The following is an 18,830-nucleotide window of genomic DNA, read 5'->3' as shown; positions in this document are numbered from 1 at the left end:
TCTGCAACAGTATCGTCTTGGGATTGGTAGATTACAACTCGATTACGCGACAGTATGTAGTAGAACAAAATTGGGAGGGATAAAACAGAAATGTGGCCATATCTAAATTCAGCGCGGGGTGATTAAGAGTAAACTTTATCCAGTAGCCATACCCAGCTTGTACAAGCTGAAGAATCTAGAACCAAGAACTAGGTTCCTAGAAGACTTTAAGAGAATTTTGAAGCTTTGGACCACTGAAGCCTCATCTCAGCGGCCTTCGCAGATTGGGAAGACACCTAGTAACGTGATACCTAGTAACGTCATCAATGTATCGATGTTGGTGCAAACTTCCATTGGTGATTATTAGGAATTGAATGCTCCCAAGAGAAGAGAGTGCAACACGAACTCGGTAATTCTTCCCCATTGATGGAGATTCCTTCATCCTAGCCATTAGAAGACACACTTGTCAACATGATTGGAATGAAGGCAAAGCGAGGTATAGAAATGAAAGAACCAGAAGAAAATGTGAAGTTGTCCCCTTGTTGCACGAGCCAACACACCGCCACGAATTGAGGGGCTTGAGGGGTTGAGCTTCAGCCTCGCGTGCTTGCCCAATTGATTCAACTTTATGTTTCAAAACCCCAGCGCATCCATTCGAGCCAGCAAGGACGATTATTTGATACGGATTTATATTTACATGAGATACTTGGCGTTAACCGTTATTTTCATCCATCAGATTCTTTGAAAATGTCCTCACAAATAGAAACCATCTCTGCCTTTGTGGAAGGAGCTCCACCAGGAGAGGTATGATCTATCCTTTGTACGAACCCAAGCTCTTCAACAACTAACATTCTTGGAAAGCTCGCAGATGTCATAGCTGGTACGAACTTTCACGCATTCCTTTCTTCTTCGCACATTGCCCATCATTAAACTAAGTACGGGACATCTACAGATATCAAGGCTTTGACCATCGACACACCGAATCTTGTCTCGGAACTCGGTCCTGCATTCGAGAGATATAACGAGGAACAATTTGCTACAGTCAAACTTCCCGGAAGCAGTCAAAATGTTAGTTTCTCGATGGCAGATCAAATCAGCACACTGTGAAGGAGGACTGACGGTTTCATGAAGGTTATAATCAGTTCCTATAATTCTCTGGGGGATGGAAGATACTATGATGTCGAGAGTTCATCTAGTTTTGTTTTCGATCACACTACGCAGGTATGTGTTCCATTGACTCCTTCGTGTGCGAAATACAGACTGATAATGGAATAAAGAAAGCGAGTGCGGTGCAAAGTTATGTCCTAGAGGGAAGTCAAGCAGATCTTGTGTAAGTACCCCTAGCGGTACACAGTTTATGTTCTGACACAAGGTAGTAAGTCGATCCTCAAGAGCTTGGGTCCGCATGTAGCAGAGCATTTTCCAAATGCATCATACGGCGTTTTTCCCATTGAAAACGATTCGAAGATCGCAATACTTGTTGTTGCTAATAAATACAGCCCAAACAACTTCTGGTAAGTCTCTATATACGTCATTCTAATAAACATATCGGTATTTAACATCGGGTAGGAACGGTCGCTGGCGCTCGTTGTATATCTATGAAACCTTAAACTCCTCTCTCACTGGCAGCATTAAGGTCGATGTTCACTACTACGAAGATGGAAATGTTCGACTTCTTACTACCAAGCCTATCTCAGCAACAGCATTATCGTCGGCTAGCAGCATTGTACGAGAAATTGCCGGCGCTGAAAAGAAATACCAGGAAGAGATCAACAAAGGATTCAATAATTTGAGCGAAGGGGCATTCAAAGGATTAAGAAGACAATTGCCCATTACCAGACAAAAGATTGAATGGGATAAGATTGCAGGTTATAGATTAGGACAAGATATTGGTGGCGGAAGTTCTAGAAGATAGATGTGAGATATGATTTGGGAGCAGATAATAAGGCAGGCGAGGTGGAGACTGATGTGATCTGATTGTTAGCAAAGGAGAATGCGATGACAAGTTGAATGGAGAGTTTTCCGAATTGGGATATAAAATTGTAGAGTGGATTATGGTCATGTGGAGTGGAATTTGGGACCATGGTCTCTCGAGGTCTTTTTGATACTTTACGTGTTCATCGCCCACTCTTCTCTTCTCTTCTCTTCTTTTCACAAACCTTCAACATGAGGATTCGCGGATCGGATATCAAGAAAACCGTCCATAGATGTTACTCGGGCGACAAGGGAAAGAATTGAATATCAAGTTTACACTCATCCACTCTGTGCCCAAGGATTTCCACGGAAACTCGGAAGTTGTCCTCTTCCTTTCCAAATATACTTTCCAGAATAATCCACTGCCCCAAATCTCACAAATGTCACCCCTTCCATCATGTCACTCTCATTCTCACTTACCTGGTAATCACCAATCATGTCTACTTCGATCCTTCATCTACCGTTCTCTCGCACCGTAACGGCTCGCAAAGTCGTAATCAACTCAAAGCACCCCTCATCCCGCGGAGTACATTTTAATCAACCAATTAGCGATAAGCAAATACGTGCTGAGCAATTCTTAACCGAATATTGATTAGCGGTTGTTGGCGTAGTCAGATCGGTCTCCGAGCTTTAAAGTTATTAGTCCAGATAGTAAATGGAGCCTGTGCAGTGATTTATTGGATTAGTTGTTGTCTCACTTTTTGTGAATTGCGAACTGCCAATATTTCATCGTACTACCCTTAACCTATTTTCTTGTGCTTCGGATTTCGGAAAAGATTTATTTGTCCTTTTTTATACAAAAAGTCTACCAAGTATTACTCGCAGACGAGGGAATTCAATCAGGAACGATTTACGAACACGACAACACTTTCGAGGACACAGAAAAGGAAGCAATATAGAAGGATTTCATACTTTACACACAACAGAAAAAGATGTCGGAATCGAAGGAATACACATATGCTGAGGCAGCAGAACATAAGACTAAGAAGGATTTGTTTATGGTTATTGATGATAAGGTTTACGACGCTTCGGCTTTTGTTGATGAACATCCGTAAGTTTACTATTTGTCTTGTTGAGAATTATCCTCTGCAGAAGGTGGGATGAAGAGGTGCAGGAGGATTCGGATATGAGAGGATGGAGAGGGAATTTCAGTGGGATGCTATGCTTCATGGCAGATGAATTGAGACTGGAGAACTGTATCGGAAACCGAATGCTATATTGTTGGGTATTATGGTTTACGTCTCGTTATCTCATTTTATGTTTTCGAAATCAGTTCATCAACCTCTGGCTCCGCATCCGCCTGCGGTCTTCCTGTCTTTGGTTATCCCATTGTCTTTGCAAAACTCAGTTCTATATTACGTCAGGCCAGATTGCTAATTCGCATGTTCCTATAGTGGTGGAGAAGAAGTCCTCCTTGATGTTGGCGGACAGGATGCAACTGAAGCATTCGAGGATGTTGGACACAGTGACGAGGCAAGAGAAATCCTTGATGGTTTACTTGTTGGTACCTTGAAGCGCATGGTATGTTTTCCCTGTTTTCCGCCATTTCCATCACCCATTTCTTCCACCTTTCTCCACCTCCGCCACTATCTTCCCCTCATATCCCCTCACTTTCTCAGATAACCCCCCGATTTTCAATTCCGAGTCCCCTCAATCACATGAACCCTCGGCTTGGTATATCACAGAAACTGACATCCCTCTAGCCAGGCGACCCAGTCCCAAAAGCCCAAGCAGCAACCGCTTATACATCTTCCCCCCAAGGCGAAGCCGGTATGGGTGTCGGTCTTTACGCTATCATTCTCATTGGTGGACTTGCAGCTTTCGGTGCTTACAAGTACATGTTGGCCCAACAAAGTGCCGTTCCAGTTCAAGCTTAGATACCCTTTGTAAGCTCGAAGATTGGGAGTTGGGTGCAAGGAGCATAGAGTGGATATACACAAATGTGAAGTTTTGAGAATACTAGAGTGATGGGCGGGGATGTGTAATTTGATATGAAGAACGTGCATGCATACAGAGTCTTTGGCGTGGCGTATTCAACATATTGAAATTTATTCTTCGTTCTTCGGATGTAGAGATGGGGATTGCGAAGATTCAAGACAGACCGTATTGTTCTCTTGCGTTTGATTCAGCATGAGATTCATAGGAATGGATAGTTCATAATAGATCGTTTATTTTACCTTCATCTGAGATGCTCTTTCACTTTTAAGTCTGGCAACGAGGGGGAGATTGGAGTGAGATACGAAGACTGATATTGATGTTTTTGTTTGACATGATGTTCAATGTAGACTATTGTACGTGATACTGAGAAGATGTGTATGGACATATACATTCCGTGAATTCAACTATAGGTTGTGCTATTGAACTAAGGTTCCCCTTCTCTATCTCATTGAATCAGACCACTCATTAGTCGGTTAAGCCCAACACATGGTGGTACATGCATATGAGGAGAAAGAGACTTCGAACCGGAATGATATACAAAGTATCCCATTGTATGTAAATTTGGACATGTATGAGCTTCAAGTATACAATGGTATATGATTGAATATTATATCGTCGCTTGTTTACTATTTGCAAGGGGGTATCCCAGATCTCTGATGTCCGTCTCTCGCCACTTCGTGACAGAAGATGACGTCTCCCTACAAGTCCTTGATTCTCGCTGCCGCTCTTCTATGGGCCAAGTGCGCATCTGCATTGATTCCAGATTCCGCACTTTTCTCGGCCTCGGCTCGTGCTATCATCCATTCTTGCCTGCAATGAACCCGTACATTTCCCTTTCGCCATCTGTGCCTTCACAGGACCTTAAGCGTACATCCCATCATCGCCATCGCTTTCTTCGTCCTCGTCCCTCTTTCTTCTTTCCTCCTCCTCCTTCCTCTTTTCCTCTCCATCAGCCCCAAATCCCAAGCTTTCCACGCCCCTCCTCATCCTCTCTCTCTCCCTCTCCGCCTCCTTTCCCCTCTCCTCCCCGTCTCCAACCTTCTTCCTATCCAAAGGACATGTCCCATTCAATCTCAACCACGGGCCCACACAATCCAAATCAAATTTATGAGTTTCATGACATGGTAACACAACGACTAAGCAATATTGGTCGTCCAGAAACTTCTCGCCGCAGATCGGGCATGTTTCGTCCGCCTTTAGGGAGGAACGAGGAATGCGATCGATGGTATCGAGGTAGGCTTGAGAACATCCGGAGATGGTGGTGGGCGGAGAGTCTATTTGAGATGTGATGGAGGAGATAAGAAGGTCGAGAAGAGGGGCTGTGGTCGAGGAGGGGTCATTGGTGCGGAGGGTTAGAAATTGGTCTTGGAGAAGGCGGTAGGAGGCTGCTACGTCAACCTGTTCATATAGATTAGCTTTCAAATTGACTGAAGGACATGATCTTGATTTGAGGAAGACCAGAACACACGGGAGTAGGGACAGCATGCGGATTATTGTGATGCCAGTTTGGATCAGTAGTAGAAGTCGAGGTTTCACACTGTGATAATTGGTTGAAGAAGGAGGACATAGAAGGACGGCGACGAGGTCGAGACGACTGCGGAGACGCTTTTATGTTATGTTCGACTATTATATGTTAACAGCAGCTCATCAATATAGCGAAGGAACTGAATGGCGGGGCAAAGAGGGTTGGGAAGCTTACCTTCATAGGGATTCATCTTGGAGTTGGGTTTCAAACTTCACCGTATAATGCAAATGTTTTGAATATATTTTGAGATGGAAATAAGACAATATATTTATATAAGGATGAGGGTAGACAAGAAAGTAGATATGTTACGAGGAAAGGTAGGCAGAGGACGAGACGCAAGCCTTTTCGCTTAAAGCCGAGGCTGGCATGCAAGGCTGTGGTGTGAATCTTGGTATCATGAGATCCCTGTACGAGGACAAGACATTTTCGTGTTCCGATTTTTATCCAGACGACGTCAGGCATCCTCAGATGGATCAAGATCTCTGATTGTGTTAAACAATACTCTTTCGGTTGCAATTCATGTTATGTGCTTCCAACCAACCATCGAGCAACTCCATTTCTGCTCAAAGCAAATCGCGTTCCAAGTCCCAGTCCGGGAAATAACATGCAATGGTGCCATTTGGAGCTCGACGATCAGGGCTACCTTTCGAGCCCCTCTTTGAATTAAATCTCGCACTGTCACTTCTAGTTGGATCCCATCACTTCTATTCCCTCCAAAGTTGATGTTACCAGGCGCGGTCTTGCTTCCGTACCATGGAAATTAAATTCTGCCAGATTCGGCCTTGGATTGTTTGTACGGCTGTTGAGCATGCAACTTCAAGGTTGTGGTTTCAAGGGTACATTGTTGAGCGGTACGTTGTCCATGAAGTTCAGCAAATCTCCATTATATCACTGAATTGTTGTGGGAGTGATGGCAAGTAAAGCAGAGCGAAGGGTCCTATTTCATATCTTCTTAGCCTGTTAGTATTTCCATGTCATTGGTCCTATCACACCATCTCCAAAAGAATTTCTTGGACCTTATATCACATATGGCATTCCTCTTGAATAGGATCGAAGTCAAAGTTTCGGTCCCGCAAAGACATCCCCACATATCTGTCTATATTGTGGCTAGGAGAATTTCACTCCCCACAAATCAACGACAAGTCTTTTCCTATCAACAAATCCAGACCATGAAGGCTATGGGGGTAATCCTTCATCCGATAATCGGATTCGCAACACCGCTTTTCGCAAAATCTTGAAAATTGGCCTAGCAAGCGTGCGATATGGTCACTCTCGGGATTTGATACAGCTTGATTATGCAAGCAGACGTGGATTTTGCCTCCGAGATGTATGTCACCGCCCCTCGTATCAAGAATGTCAAATCGTTGACGCCTGTCAAACATCAAAAAGGATGTATCTAAACGAAAAAAGACCAGCAAGATGAAGGGGCGCTTGTGAAAAGCTTGATTCAGATCTACAACAAACGCGGATAAGTGCCGATTATCCGTTAGAATTCTTCCCCTGTAAGTTTTCTTGATAGCGAACTCAATGGTTCTTTAAGTCGAGGTCTAATATCTCGATTTTTTTTTTGCGTCGTTTCTCTTTCCCCTACATTTTTCTTTCACCAATAATCATCATAATATTACTTTGAAACTATCATATTTCATTGGTTGCGATGGCAGGAGCTAATGGCCATGAATTGGTCCGCATTGAAACAAATATTCTTCCCCAAAGAAAACTAATAGTAGTTTTCTGTGGATTAGCATTTGCTCTCCTCATCACTTTTATAGATCAAAACTCCATTGGTATAGCATTACCAACAATCGGAGCTGATCTTAATGCTGCAACTACAATTTCTTGGGCAGGCACTTCAAGTTTGATTGCCAATACAGTTTTCCAGGTTCTTTATGGAAGAATATCAGACATTTTAGGAAGAAAAGTGGTATTCCTCACTGCTGTGGGATTATTGGCGCTAGGAGATTTACTTTGTGGGTTCGCTCAGACGGGTCCTCAACTTTATGTTTTTAGGGGCATTTCTGGTGTGGGGAGCGGTGGGATCATGGCATTGGCTACGATGATCGTATCAGATGTGGTTACTCTGGAGAATCGTGGAAAGTAAGTTTATCCTAGCTGTTACATTCAGATTATCCAACACTGGACTGCAGCCCGACAACGAGACGCTTATAATGATTGAAATTAGTATTTCAGACTATAAATGTTTTGGTGCATTTCAAAATTCAAAGTCCATGATTGTCGGATCGTGATTCAGATTGCTGGAAATTTTAATTCCGTAGGTCATGAACTAACGAACTTTAGGTATCAAGGGATCTTAGGATCATGTATCGGTTTGGGTAATACCATTGGACCATTCTTGGCAGCCGCTTTTGTTCAGAATTCGACGTGGAGAGGCCTATTTTGGTGTATATGTCCGCTAGCAGTGCTATCAGGTATTATGGTAGCATTCACACTTCCTCCAAGTAAAGTTCATGGCTCTACAGCGACCAAAATTCGAGTCATCGATTACCCAGGAATCGTTCTCGTGACCGCAGCCATTATGCTCATTCTGATTCCTGTCTCGGGCGGCGGTACTTATTTTGAATGGTCCAGTCCCATGGTAATTTCCATGCTCACACTGGGTGGCATCTGTTTAGTTGCTTTTCTCATTGTGGAATGGAAGTTTGCCGTTATGCCGATGATGCCTTTGAACCTTTTCAAGAACCCTGCTGTCTTCGCCATTCTCACCCAAAGCTTCCTCTTTGGCATAGTCTATTACTCGCACCTCTACTACCTACCAATCTATTATCAGAATGCACGCCAATACTCACCTCTCATGTCCGCCGCACTCACCATTCCATTTGTCGCCGCTCAATCCAGCTTCAGTATCGTATCCGGGCAATACATCTCCAGGACTAAACGCTATGGCGAGATCATCTGGATTGGGTTCATGCTTTGGACTCTGGGATCAGGCCTCGTTCTATTGTTCTCTCGGGAGATACCGAAGTGGAAGATAGTCTTGATTCTTTTAACCGAAGGTGCAGGAGTAGGATTCGTCTTTCAACCTACCCTTGTAGCAGCACAAGCCCATTGTACCAAGCGCGATCGAGCAGTCGTTATCTCTACTAGGAATTTTCTACGTGCTCTGGGTGGTGCAATTGGTCTAGCGATTTCCTCGGCTATTTTCTCGAATTCCATAAAGTCTCGTTTAAATACGCTAGCAACTCCTTTACCGGCAGGATTCAAAGACACAATCTTAGCATCGATATTGAGCGTTCCGAATTTGAATGAATTGACAACGGGACAGAAAAACGAAGTGTTAGATGCGTACATGGGAGCGAGTAGAAGTGTGTTCTTACTTTGGGTACCAATTATTGGGGTTTGTCTGTGTCTTTGTGTGTTGATTAAAGATAAGGGATTGCAGAGACCGGACGAGAAACCGATTGTTAGAGAAGAACAGCAGGAGGAGGAGGAGAGTGGGAGTGTGACCGGGAGTGAGATTGTCGTGCAGCGCGAGGCTGGTAGGGAGAGGGATTTGGAGAGTGGGGAGGGCGAGAAGGTCGTGGGGCCGGAGAAACATTGAGACGAGCCTGCAGTTGTGGAAGAAAAAAATTATTTGCATGCTTTTTTGGGTTGGTCAAAATAAAGGAGTTGTATACCCCGATTAGGCATTGGAAAGTGGAAAAGGCGACTCTTTGACGATTAGAACATAGACACACGAGACTAGACTAGACTAATTCAGACATGAGATAATGATATAGATAACGAATACCACAATCTACGACTACCTACTCTTTGATATATATGGTCGATGATGCATTCGTTGCTATGTTACCTGACTTTTACGAGATCGAATTTCCAGACTAGTGACAATTCAGCGCCCCAAACTCGCGGATGATTAGTTCAATCACGAAGGTAAGGAATTGAGTTTTCGCTTGATGGGTACTATTAGAACAAACAAACCCCGTGCGGGAAGAATTGCAAGCTCTAGTTCACGGACTGATCGATTTGAAATGCAAGGATGGAGATATAGATGTGTAAATCATCGATTAACAGTTATTTATCTCAATGTGTTCTACTGCTCTTCCTTCGCCCAGCTTATCGCCCTGTCTTTGAACCATTTAATTGTTTCCTTTGCAATTGGAAAGTCCAAATCTTGAGCGCCATGAACCCGATCAGGATTATCATAGGCATATTTTAACCCACCCGTGTCCCAAGAACGAAGAGTCAACGACTTAACATATTTGAGCTCCCGAATCTGATTCATCAAGAATGGTGTAATCGAATGCTCATAGTCTCTCTCCTTTGATAGAGAGAAATCACTATCGTATGCATCGGAACACGCCGGTGCATCAATTTCCAATGTTACACTCTCCACACTTGGACACAGTTCGTTGATGAATTGGATATATATGCACATCTCGGGAAATAAATTGTCGGGGCAATTGGGACATCTGCCATCGCGAAACTTTGAATTGCAGCTGTGCAGTGGTGCTGTTCCCCAGAAGTATAAATGCTTTATCAGGTCTACATTTCTTGGATGAATGACGTAGAGAAAGCGGAGGAATAAATCGTGATACGCCCAGCCAGCTAATTCTCTTAGTGGAACGTCTTGCCGAATCTGCTCCATGACATAGGGAATTGCTTGTGGCCAATCATACAGTTGACCAAGTTCCGGCTTTTCACGATCAGGTTTGTAAAACTCTCCTTCGATCCAACATGTTTCATGTCTGTAGGGCCCGATAGTCTCTACAGGAAACTTGAAGATGTTTTTCCGGTAAAGAATTTCAGATCCGAATTTGAAGAATTTCTTGCAAGTTCGGAGACAAGTAATATCAATCACTCGGCGCAAAATCCTATTTAATTGTATGATCTCCCTTCCTCCATGACATATCTTCTTTTCTTTGATCATTGCGGGTCCTCTCCAGGGCTCATATTTTGCATCACAGTCGTACATTGGATGAGTCTCATCCAAAAGAGTAGCGTTGTAGCTGGGTTTCTAGTTATTCATAATTGAACGTCCCACGTTAGTGATGATAACATCTGGATCCAAAGATGCCTTTGGGATCCATAACAAGTAGTTGAATATTATATCAAGAATTTCTATAACGTTTAAATAAAGTTCCAAATTTCAAAACGGGCTGAATCATACCTTGTGGAAACCTGAGAATGTGACGACGGTGCGATTTCGGTAGGTTCCAGAAGTTTTCGCTGGGATGAATTTCTAATTTTTGTCGATTACATTTTATGCCGAGACACATCTGATTTGCATTACCCATTTGAAGGCGACGTTCTGAATCTTTCAAAGGCTGCCCTACAATGAATGTATACCCATCAATTTTAACAATATATGTATATTCTGTGGTACCACGACCATATTTATCGCTAGAAAGTGGAATGTCTGTACTCGGCACATAAGCCGATGTTACTCTTCTGCTACCTCTTTGATGAGTCACTTACCAGCGCCAATTATGTAGACCTTTCCATCTTTGATAAATTCTATACCCTCGAACCACTTGTTGTAGACGTGTTTCTGTACAGCTATCTCATAAGTGTCATCACGACTTAGATCCACAGCTTGCTTGTTCCAAGTGTGTATCACATATTCATGACGCAGACAACCGTGGAATACTGATGATGGGTTTGGGTAATATGGGTCCCTGCCGCTTGGCCAGGATCGAATAAGTCCACCTTCTGATGTGAACTTATCTGTATGGATAGAACCGCCGTCTTCTTCCAATGGTCCGGCGCTATGTATAGGTGCTTCTTGATGATCCCGTCTTGATTTCGATCTCTCGATAGAATTCGCCATGGCAACTGTAAGTCCAAGTTATGTACCGTATAGGCTAACAAGGGAAGAGATTGGCATATGAACAGATAGCTTTCCACTTATACCAAGATTTGTTGCAATGAGTGAGAATTGTATATCCTCAACGTAGCCAGGCCTAGGTAGGTAATTAGACTCAAAATACTCGCTAAAAACAAAGCGGAGTAGATCTGATGAGTCTGATTCTGTACCAGGTGGGTTATTTTCATCGTCATGACAGGGCGAAATCGTAGAGCTATTGATACCCCTAGATTGGAGGTAAGTGTTACCGACAAATCCTCGGAGACTTCAAAGTAACACTACAATACCTAATTACTTCAACAATGTGACCGCAAATTTTCAATACTATCCTTAATCACAATTTTTAAAATGTTAGTGGAACAATATTACAACAGAGTTTGAAGCATGGCACTGTCATTGTCCTCAGAGGTTGGCATGAGTCCAGGAAATCAGCCCTATCAACAATGGTTGAAAAGCTGGATTTCTGAGGGGTGACGATAGAGATGGTCGAACTCACTACTAAATTGGTGGATGAAGGACTTTAGGAGGTATGCTTGACCTCAATTACAAACTTGACGAGAGAATTGTAAAGTTCTATCTCCGAAAACTGTAGGGCCAAGTCTAAAACAGAGGAATCATTCTCGCTCAGACACAGAAAGAACACGAGGGATACGAGCACGAGGAAAATGGGATTATATAGGTCACATAGAGAGCGAAATAAAATATTGAAAAGAAATGAAATTGAGATCCATAGATTCATACTTACCGAGAAAAGAAACGGATTAAAATGGAAGATTACCAGACAAGAAAGTGTGAATGAAAGGGGAATTTGAGAACACAATCTAAAAAAACTCCCGATGAGGTAAAGTCGGAAGTTTGTACATCTCTCGAGTAGTTCGGCACATGAGGCATGTTACCGTGTTGTTATTAGTCGTCTCGAACCATGGAATTATACAGCTTTCATGAAATAGATGCCGATCGCAAAACAGTCGCATGACAACTTTATGGTTCTCACCATCCATAACCTCTCTACATATCCCGCAGACCTCTCTGGCTGGGATTTCTTCGGGTTTGACAAGACGGAGAAGACCAAAAGTGAGATGTGTTGGATTCACAGGATCAAAAAGAAATCTCATCGACATGTTTTTAAGCCCTCTGAATTGTAATAAATATTCATTTTGGTGATGATCATAGAAGTTCCTGATTATCTCTGCTTTTTCTATGTTTGAATATAAATGAAAAAATACTTCATCTCCTGCATCCACAGAGATTTCATTATAGGCTATTAGATCTTGCTGTACAGTTTCAAGGTCATCGTCAAAACGTTTCTGTCTTTCAAACAGGATATTTTGGTCAGAAATATAGGATTCCCATAATTTTCTTCTATCTGCTATCAAATTTGAAGAAAGTGCGAAGGAGATCTGTCTGTAAATACCGTCAGAAATCCAAGTGTTTGGAGGTGGGCGAAAAGATTGAAATGAAGCTCCTTTCTCGATTGCGTCACAAGAAATGCACTTGCATTCCGTGATGCTAGCACTAGCCATTCGAGTTTTTGTCCAAGGATGACAATCTAACAGAAACTTAAGGTCGTATCCTCCTGCACGATACGGATCAAACTCAATGAGTTCACAACTTTGGTGATGTTTAATTACCGTTGTCACATGTCCACAGATACTGGAAAGAGTTTCTGTAACGACACAACAGTTGGGATCCATAGTGTTCATGATTTTTGCTATGAATGATAAATCTCTATGTTGAAGTGTTGTGTTGTGTGTTAGACGAAGTAGATTGTTTGAATGGTGCTTTACAATTTTTTGGACATAAGAATGTGGAGAAACTATATATACTAAAGTCAATGTATATGTTCTTAGTCTGTATTTAAAGACAAATGATTTACGAACAAAGCAAGAACAATTGTGAAAGACAAGCTATGGTGACCGTACCCTTTGTCCTAAGTAACAACATCATTATTCTATCAAAAAGAAGATAAATCCTTCGTTTCTTCCGTCAGTTAAATACAGTTCTGGCTGTTCAACTATTCTGGGCTTGTTGTTGTGGCACTGTTCCAACAATGTCCCAGTAAAGACATTATTGCTGTGCACAGTGACGTTCTTTTTTTATATCAAACTGGGGACCAATCTCAAAGTTGAGATTTTGACAGTTTCCAAGGGCACTTCTATCCAGTATCCAAGGTTACTTGTCTTTTCTACTTATATGTCTGTATTATAAAGCGAGGTTCATTCCTTTTGGGATGGTGTGAGTTAGATTTTCACAGTCGGTATTTCTTTATTCAAGATCTGATCACTTAGTGCATTTAGATCTACTCCCAGAAACCACTTATCTCAAGCAACCCAGAATTTTGACAACTACCCTTTCTTAATCATCTAAAATCCATCCTCTTCAAAGGTTTCTACGCTGTTTTCACGGTAATCATACACGAAACTTCGATATTGTTTGAATATCAACGTAATATTATCTGTTTAGAAAGTGGGAGACATGGTATCTGTGTCTCAATGCATTATCCAGTCTCTAAGCTTTCCATCTCTCTCCGATCACAATGTGCACTTGAACGGCATATTGTAAGTTGTAATTCGAGTTGCCCCGCTATTCTTATTTCCTCCATCAACCTTGTTGACAGTATATTTCACACCACCCCAAGTGACAACATCTGGGACTTGACCGTCTCTACTTACGGTAAGGTCCCAAGTTCCCTTGTCGTAAAAGCATCGAGGCTTGTTACCCATAGCTGCCCATGGAATACCGTTGCTACTGGTGTAGACGCCGCAATCAGGACAACCTTCAGGACCCGTGATTTTGAGATCCACCATACCTTTATTAGTATCGTAGACCGTTACGGTGAGGCGCATGTTGCACTTTGAAGCATCATCTGGGTTGGTGGGGCAAAACTCATGAGAAAAGCTTCGAGGGAAGAAGGCATGCTGAGGAATTGCAGATACAACCAGAATAACGCATGAGGCCAGAATCGTGGTTGCGAAGAGCGGAAGAAAGTTCATATTGATGATGACGCCGGTTTGGAATAGGAGGATATCGGCTAGAGATATCTGCAATTAGTTATCACAAACAAAGAAAGCTTCATTTTGATACATACTTTGAACAATGAGTGAAGAAAATTGAAGGTCTAGAATTGGAAGTACACAGGAAATATCGATGACCTGTCTATGGGAGGACCTCAACTCGCTTGGAATTTGAATTGACCGGCGTACGTTTGTTGTTCCGTTTGTTCGGGTACTTTGCGATGTTTAAAGGAGTTCTTTCAGGAGGATCAAGTTAGAGAAGTTGATTGAAATCTATTGCGAATAAAGGGTACTTGTTTGGAGTTTCTTGTGTTCTTTGTGGTTGTAATTGAAGCTGTGTTGCAGTGATGTGAGAGGGAGCAAGTGCTTTCGTGGGTATTATTATCCATATAATTGATTTTGTTATCGAGTCAGAAGATATTTGAAGACTCATATACATAATTGACAACAATGAAGGGTACAAACCAGTCATCGATGACTCAAACATGGAGTGAATTAAAAAGAGCAAGGCAATAAGATATGACTGGGACACTCTGATACAGTCGATTAAATTCATGAGTTTTCACAACGTTCCGTCAATATCACTCATGTAAGTAAGAATAGGAGCGTGTGAAAATCAAAGTATCATTAAGTATCTGAAATCCAGTGATGTCAATTACTGTCGGGTAAATAGTCAACCCATTCCTTTGAAGGCCAAAATCCATTCTCAACCGTCATCTCTAGCTGGCTACGAATTGCCGTTCACTAATCATCCGTATGACCGGTTACGACTACGGGAGTATGTGAAAGTCTCCACGCTTGAAAAAATGAGTCGTAGAGGGGTGGGGGGTGTTCAGCCTCTTCACAAATTTTCTCCAGAATCAGAAACCGATCTTACTGCAAGAGCAGCGTTCGCTTTTGGACACTGGAATGTATCGCGGTGTGTTACTATTGTAGGGTTTCCATCGGGCACAATTCCGATATATATAGGAGAGCCGTTATGATAAATTGGCTGCAGCTCTCCGTCCCCCTGGACTTGAACTGTCATGTTTCCGCCTTTGAGACAGGGTGGTACCCATGTGATCCTGGTGTTACGATGGACAAACCTATCACCGCACATTGTATCGCAATTTGAATCGAAAAGCTTGACTATAAAATCAAATTTGTTTTGGTTGGGTTTGTTGACGGGGACGTAAACTTCGACAGTGCAGGTGTTGAGATCAGAATTGCCACATTTTGATGGCGAGCGAACCCATGGTGTAGACAGGGGAGATCCAAGGATAAGGGAAATTATGCCTAGAAAGACTTGGGAAAAGATGATGTGTTTCATGTTGATCTTTTCACACAAAACATTAGCCATGAAGCCTCCGATAAGATCAAAGTGCCTTTAAACTTACATGATGTGATAGATTCCTTGGCTTGGCCCTACGAATGGCGTTTTTCAATACTGATAGCTTGTATTTATGACTTCGACGTTAACGTTCTATTGACGATGGACTATGGAGAGGCGAAGTGGTTCTTTGTTTTAGCTTGTGGCTGCAGTTGCAGTTGGGTGTGGTAAACTGCGAGATGCAGTAGACTCGGTTTGATTTTTAGTTGTGATTGTAGTTCAGATTGCATGTAGCACATTAACAGGAGTAGAGAGGTTATAAGCTGCTCGAGAACAACGATGTGGATGACTGTTCCAGCTGACGGAGTCATAGCGTTCAATATCGCGTGTTGTCGAGAAAGAGTCATCGTTGAATTGTGATATGACAAGGTATGTAGTGAATATGAGAAAAAACACGTGGAGGTATTTAAGATCTGATAGTCGGAGCTCACAAGACTTTCTCGATAACTATTACGAACTCAAGCCGGCTGAAACCCTTTTTTATATATTAAAGATCACCGTGCACAAGCAAGCTGCAGATTACATTGGAAGGAATTAAATATCAACGAATAAATTTCTGTAAAAGACTGTACATGAGTGCCCAGATAATGCCTAAATGCAACCCCTCGGTGACTAGGTGAAAACAGCTAATACCAATATATCGAGGCATGCTTGGTATCAGCATGGTATTTGGATCCGATAAACATGGCTTTTGACTGCGAGAGGTATGAGACTCAACAAGGCATCTTCAACACTCTCTGACAAGTACACTAGATATTTCTTTCCCTGCCACTTCAGTTGCGGGAAGCTACAAGTCCCAGTGTACCAACTACTAATACCGATATTCGACTCTGGTGCATTCAAACGAGTGAGATTTGAGACAACCCAAATACGACCCTTGACTTCTATGGGACCAGCGTCCATACCGAACAAAGCTTTTTTCCTGTTGAAGACAAAATGATCCTCGCCATATGAAATACAATTCCAATCCGTGATCGAGGTGGTTGCTGACTCGGGCTTTAAGAAGGTGGTGACGGTGTAGAAACAGGTATTTTCAGGCAGCTGATCGCAGGTCATATCGGGTTTGAGAACCTTTGAAGAGTCTTCGTAGCACTTGTTTGCTCTGGACGTCAAGGAGACAATGACAGGAATAGAGATGGCTCCTTGAAACAATAATGACCACAGAAGAACAAAAAGATGTAGATGCATGTTGACGGGTTTGCAGCAGATTTTGACTATGACAGAGGTCTGAGATCTGATGAGAAATACTCATAAGAAAGTGTTGTTGAATGCCGAAGTGACTTTGAGAAAATTGAGTTGTGGTAATTACGTCGGGAAAGACAAAGATAGTATGAACTTCCATCAATGAAGGAATCAAAGCATAGGTACTCAATCAAAATTATTGACGTATGGAGTAGTGACAATGAATCATTAATAAAAGGCAGATGAGTCATTGATAGTCTGCGAAACAATACTGAGTATTGGCAACCCAGAGTACGGAGAATTCTGCAGCATAACTGTCATTTAGAATGTTTATATCAAGCTGAGTGGTGAATGTTGGTGGTATCATAAGATCGGAGTACTTAACGGGGTCCGAAGGATTTCTGTGAGTTAAATGTTTACTTGTAGATATTGTATGACTATAGTGCTCCGTATTGTTACACATCGACTAAGGTTTCCATGTGTAATGTGAATTTTCATTTTACAGTTCGCATGCCGATTTTGTGCGTGTAACAAAGAACATTGGCTACTCGATTCTATTTATTATGGCTGTCTTGGCCCCGGTGATAGACTGAATGAGACCATATTCACGAACTTTTGAAATGCATTCACAGAAATATGCAACGCAGTTTACAGGAAAGTCTTGTAAAAAAACACGTTTTGCCTATTACGAATGTGCCGCAGGGCGACGGCAGACCTCTATTTACATACAAATTGTATTCACCCTACTCTCTACCCCCGAATTACATTACCACTCTTTAAAGCGAAAACGAGAACGAGGATACAAATCTGGTTAAACTTCATACAACTTGGTACGTATTTACCACCAAAAATGAACAAGTCTTCTGTTGTTTAACATGGGATCTCCAGCGCATAAACATCTGGAGTCCTCGGATCTATACCCAAAGGAACAGTTGGAGGCTTGAAGTTTGCGTCCAAGAGTTTTAAGACACTGTAACTTTTGTCCAACCACTGAAGTTCTGGTGATATCGGTGATGTAAAGCTAATCACTGCTTTGGGTGCATTCAACCGAGTGAAATTTGACAACACCCAGACACGATCTTTCAGAGGCTTTGGTCCACCATCCAAGCCGAAAATCACTTTAGTCCTGTTGAAAACAACATGGTCTTGACCATAGTCGGTACAATTGCTATCTGCCATTGTAGTGATAGCAGATTTATGATCGGCATAGAAGGTGTAGAGGCATGAATTTTCAGAGAGTTGATCGCAACTAAACTTGGATGTTAGCTGCTGAGGTTTATCTGATAAGCCAGGAAGGGACAAGGCGGTTGGAACAACCAAAATGACTGCTGCGAAAACCCGAAGAGTGGCGTGATAGTTCAGCTGCATAGCGATGGAACTGATAGGTATTCTCAAGTGTGAGCAGAGGCGAAAATTCAGGAAGGAAGAAGTACCCACGTGGTCTTGTTTGGAACACTTAAGGCGAGCTTTGTAAGCTAAGGTGATGTATGAAGTTGAAGATAACTCTGTGAAGTGCGATGAGATGTAAGTGAGATAGGACGAGTAAATGGTTTCTGGGTGAGACTTTCTTGAGTGGATAGGAAGTTTGTAAATGTGAGTTGAATGTTAGTGTTGGTCGATAGCTGATTTGTGTTTTTGAAGTTGTTGATCTTTGTATTTGAAAGATAAAATAATTGCATCTTGAGCATGAAAGGCAGATAATGACACGATGAAGAACCTTGCTTCCAGTCATCATGCCTGCTAGGCCTGACTCAGAATTGAGTGTGAACTACATTTGTTGTGAACGATGAATAGACGCAACGAGAATGGCACGTGGGAAAAAGGCATAAATATTGATGGAAAGGAATTAGAAAATACTGAAAGGAAGATACTCCGGTCACTAGATGTTTGAAGGCTTTGTCTGAAAATGATACAATCCCCCGCTTGAGAGGGAATGTCATCAAATTGAGTAGCTTGCGCTGGAAAATGCTAAAGAACCGTAGTACTCGGGGTAAGCGTGTCGTAGCAAAACTTGGAGAATTTTTATCT

At 42.3% G+C, this 18,830-nt stretch overlaps 8 protein-coding genes across 8 annotated transcripts; 3 read left to right on the top strand and 5 right to left on the bottom strand.

Annotated features, from left to right (window-relative positions):
* Positions 1-726: 726 nt before the first annotated feature.
* EAF02_001292 (uncharacterized protein) lies at positions 727-1,894 on the top strand (the record flags this gene model as incomplete). Its single annotated transcript, XM_038897340.1, has 7 exons — positions 727-783; positions 841-859; positions 932-1,047; positions 1,111-1,200; positions 1,257-1,309; positions 1,356-1,493; positions 1,549-1,894. The coding sequence occupies 7 exons, from the start codon at positions 727-729 to the stop codon at positions 1,892-1,894; spliced, it is 819 nt and encodes a 272-aa protein (XP_038762315.1).
* Positions 1,895-2,885: 991 nt separating this feature from the next.
* On the top strand, positions 2,886-3,830 carry EAF02_001291 (uncharacterized protein; the record flags this gene model as incomplete). Its single annotated transcript, XM_038897339.1, has 3 exons — positions 2,886-3,004; positions 3,348-3,474; positions 3,657-3,830. The coding sequence occupies 3 exons, from the start codon at positions 2,886-2,888 to the stop codon at positions 3,828-3,830; spliced, it is 420 nt and encodes a 139-aa protein (XP_038762314.1).
* A 922-nt stretch (positions 3,831-4,752) lies between these two features.
* EAF02_001290 (uncharacterized protein) lies at positions 4,753-5,606 on the bottom strand (the record flags this gene model as incomplete). Its single annotated transcript, XM_038897338.1, has 3 exons — positions 4,753-5,289; positions 5,360-5,514; positions 5,591-5,606. 3 exons carry the CDS (start codon positions 5,604-5,606, stop codon positions 4,753-4,755), a joined length of 708 nt encoding a protein of 235 aa, XP_038762313.1.
* A 1,464-nt stretch (positions 5,607-7,070) lies between these two features.
* Positions 7,071-8,972, top strand: EAF02_001289 (uncharacterized protein; the record flags this gene model as incomplete). Its single annotated transcript, XM_038897337.1, has 2 exons — positions 7,071-7,510; positions 7,712-8,972. The coding sequence occupies 2 exons, from the start codon at positions 7,071-7,073 to the stop codon at positions 8,970-8,972; spliced, it is 1,701 nt and encodes a 566-aa protein (XP_038762312.1).
* A 492-nt stretch (positions 8,973-9,464) lies between these two features.
* Positions 9,465-11,201, bottom strand: EAF02_001288 (uncharacterized protein; the record flags this gene model as incomplete). The annotated part of the gene is made up of 4 exons (XM_038897336.1): positions 9,465-10,388; positions 10,542-10,600; positions 10,665-10,790; positions 10,850-11,201. 4 exons carry the CDS (start codon positions 11,199-11,201, stop codon positions 9,465-9,467), a joined length of 1,461 nt encoding a protein of 486 aa, XP_038762311.1.
* Positions 11,202-15,092: 3,891 nt separating this feature from the next.
* Positions 15,093-15,560, bottom strand: EAF02_001287 (uncharacterized protein; the record flags this gene model as incomplete). The annotated part of the gene is made up of 1 exon (XM_038897335.1): positions 15,093-15,560. The coding sequence occupies one exon, from the start codon at positions 15,558-15,560 to the stop codon at positions 15,093-15,095; it is 468 nt and encodes a 155-aa protein (XP_038762310.1).
* A 717-nt stretch (positions 15,561-16,277) lies between these two features.
* Positions 16,278-16,808, bottom strand: EAF02_001286 (uncharacterized protein; the record flags this gene model as incomplete). The annotated part of the gene is made up of 1 exon (XM_038897334.1): positions 16,278-16,808. The coding sequence occupies one exon, from the start codon at positions 16,806-16,808 to the stop codon at positions 16,278-16,280; it is 531 nt and encodes a 176-aa protein (XP_038762309.1).
* Positions 16,809-17,672: 864 nt separating this feature from the next.
* EAF02_001285 (uncharacterized protein) lies at positions 17,673-18,170 on the bottom strand (the record flags this gene model as incomplete). The annotated part of the gene is made up of 1 exon (XM_038897333.1): positions 17,673-18,170. The coding sequence occupies one exon, from the start codon at positions 18,168-18,170 to the stop codon at positions 17,673-17,675; it is 498 nt and encodes a 165-aa protein (XP_038762308.1).
* Between the last annotated feature and the right edge of the window lie 660 nt (positions 18,171-18,830).

This window comes from Botrytis sinoallii (assembly GCF_014898435.1).
Source record: "Botrytis sinoallii strain Bc 23 chromosome Unknown BSIN_002, whole genome shotgun sequence".
NCBI classification, from domain to species: Eukaryota; Fungi; Ascomycota; class Leotiomycetes; order Helotiales; family Sclerotiniaceae; genus Botrytis; species Botrytis sinoallii.
This window is presented reverse-complemented; position numbering and strand designations above follow the sequence as displayed.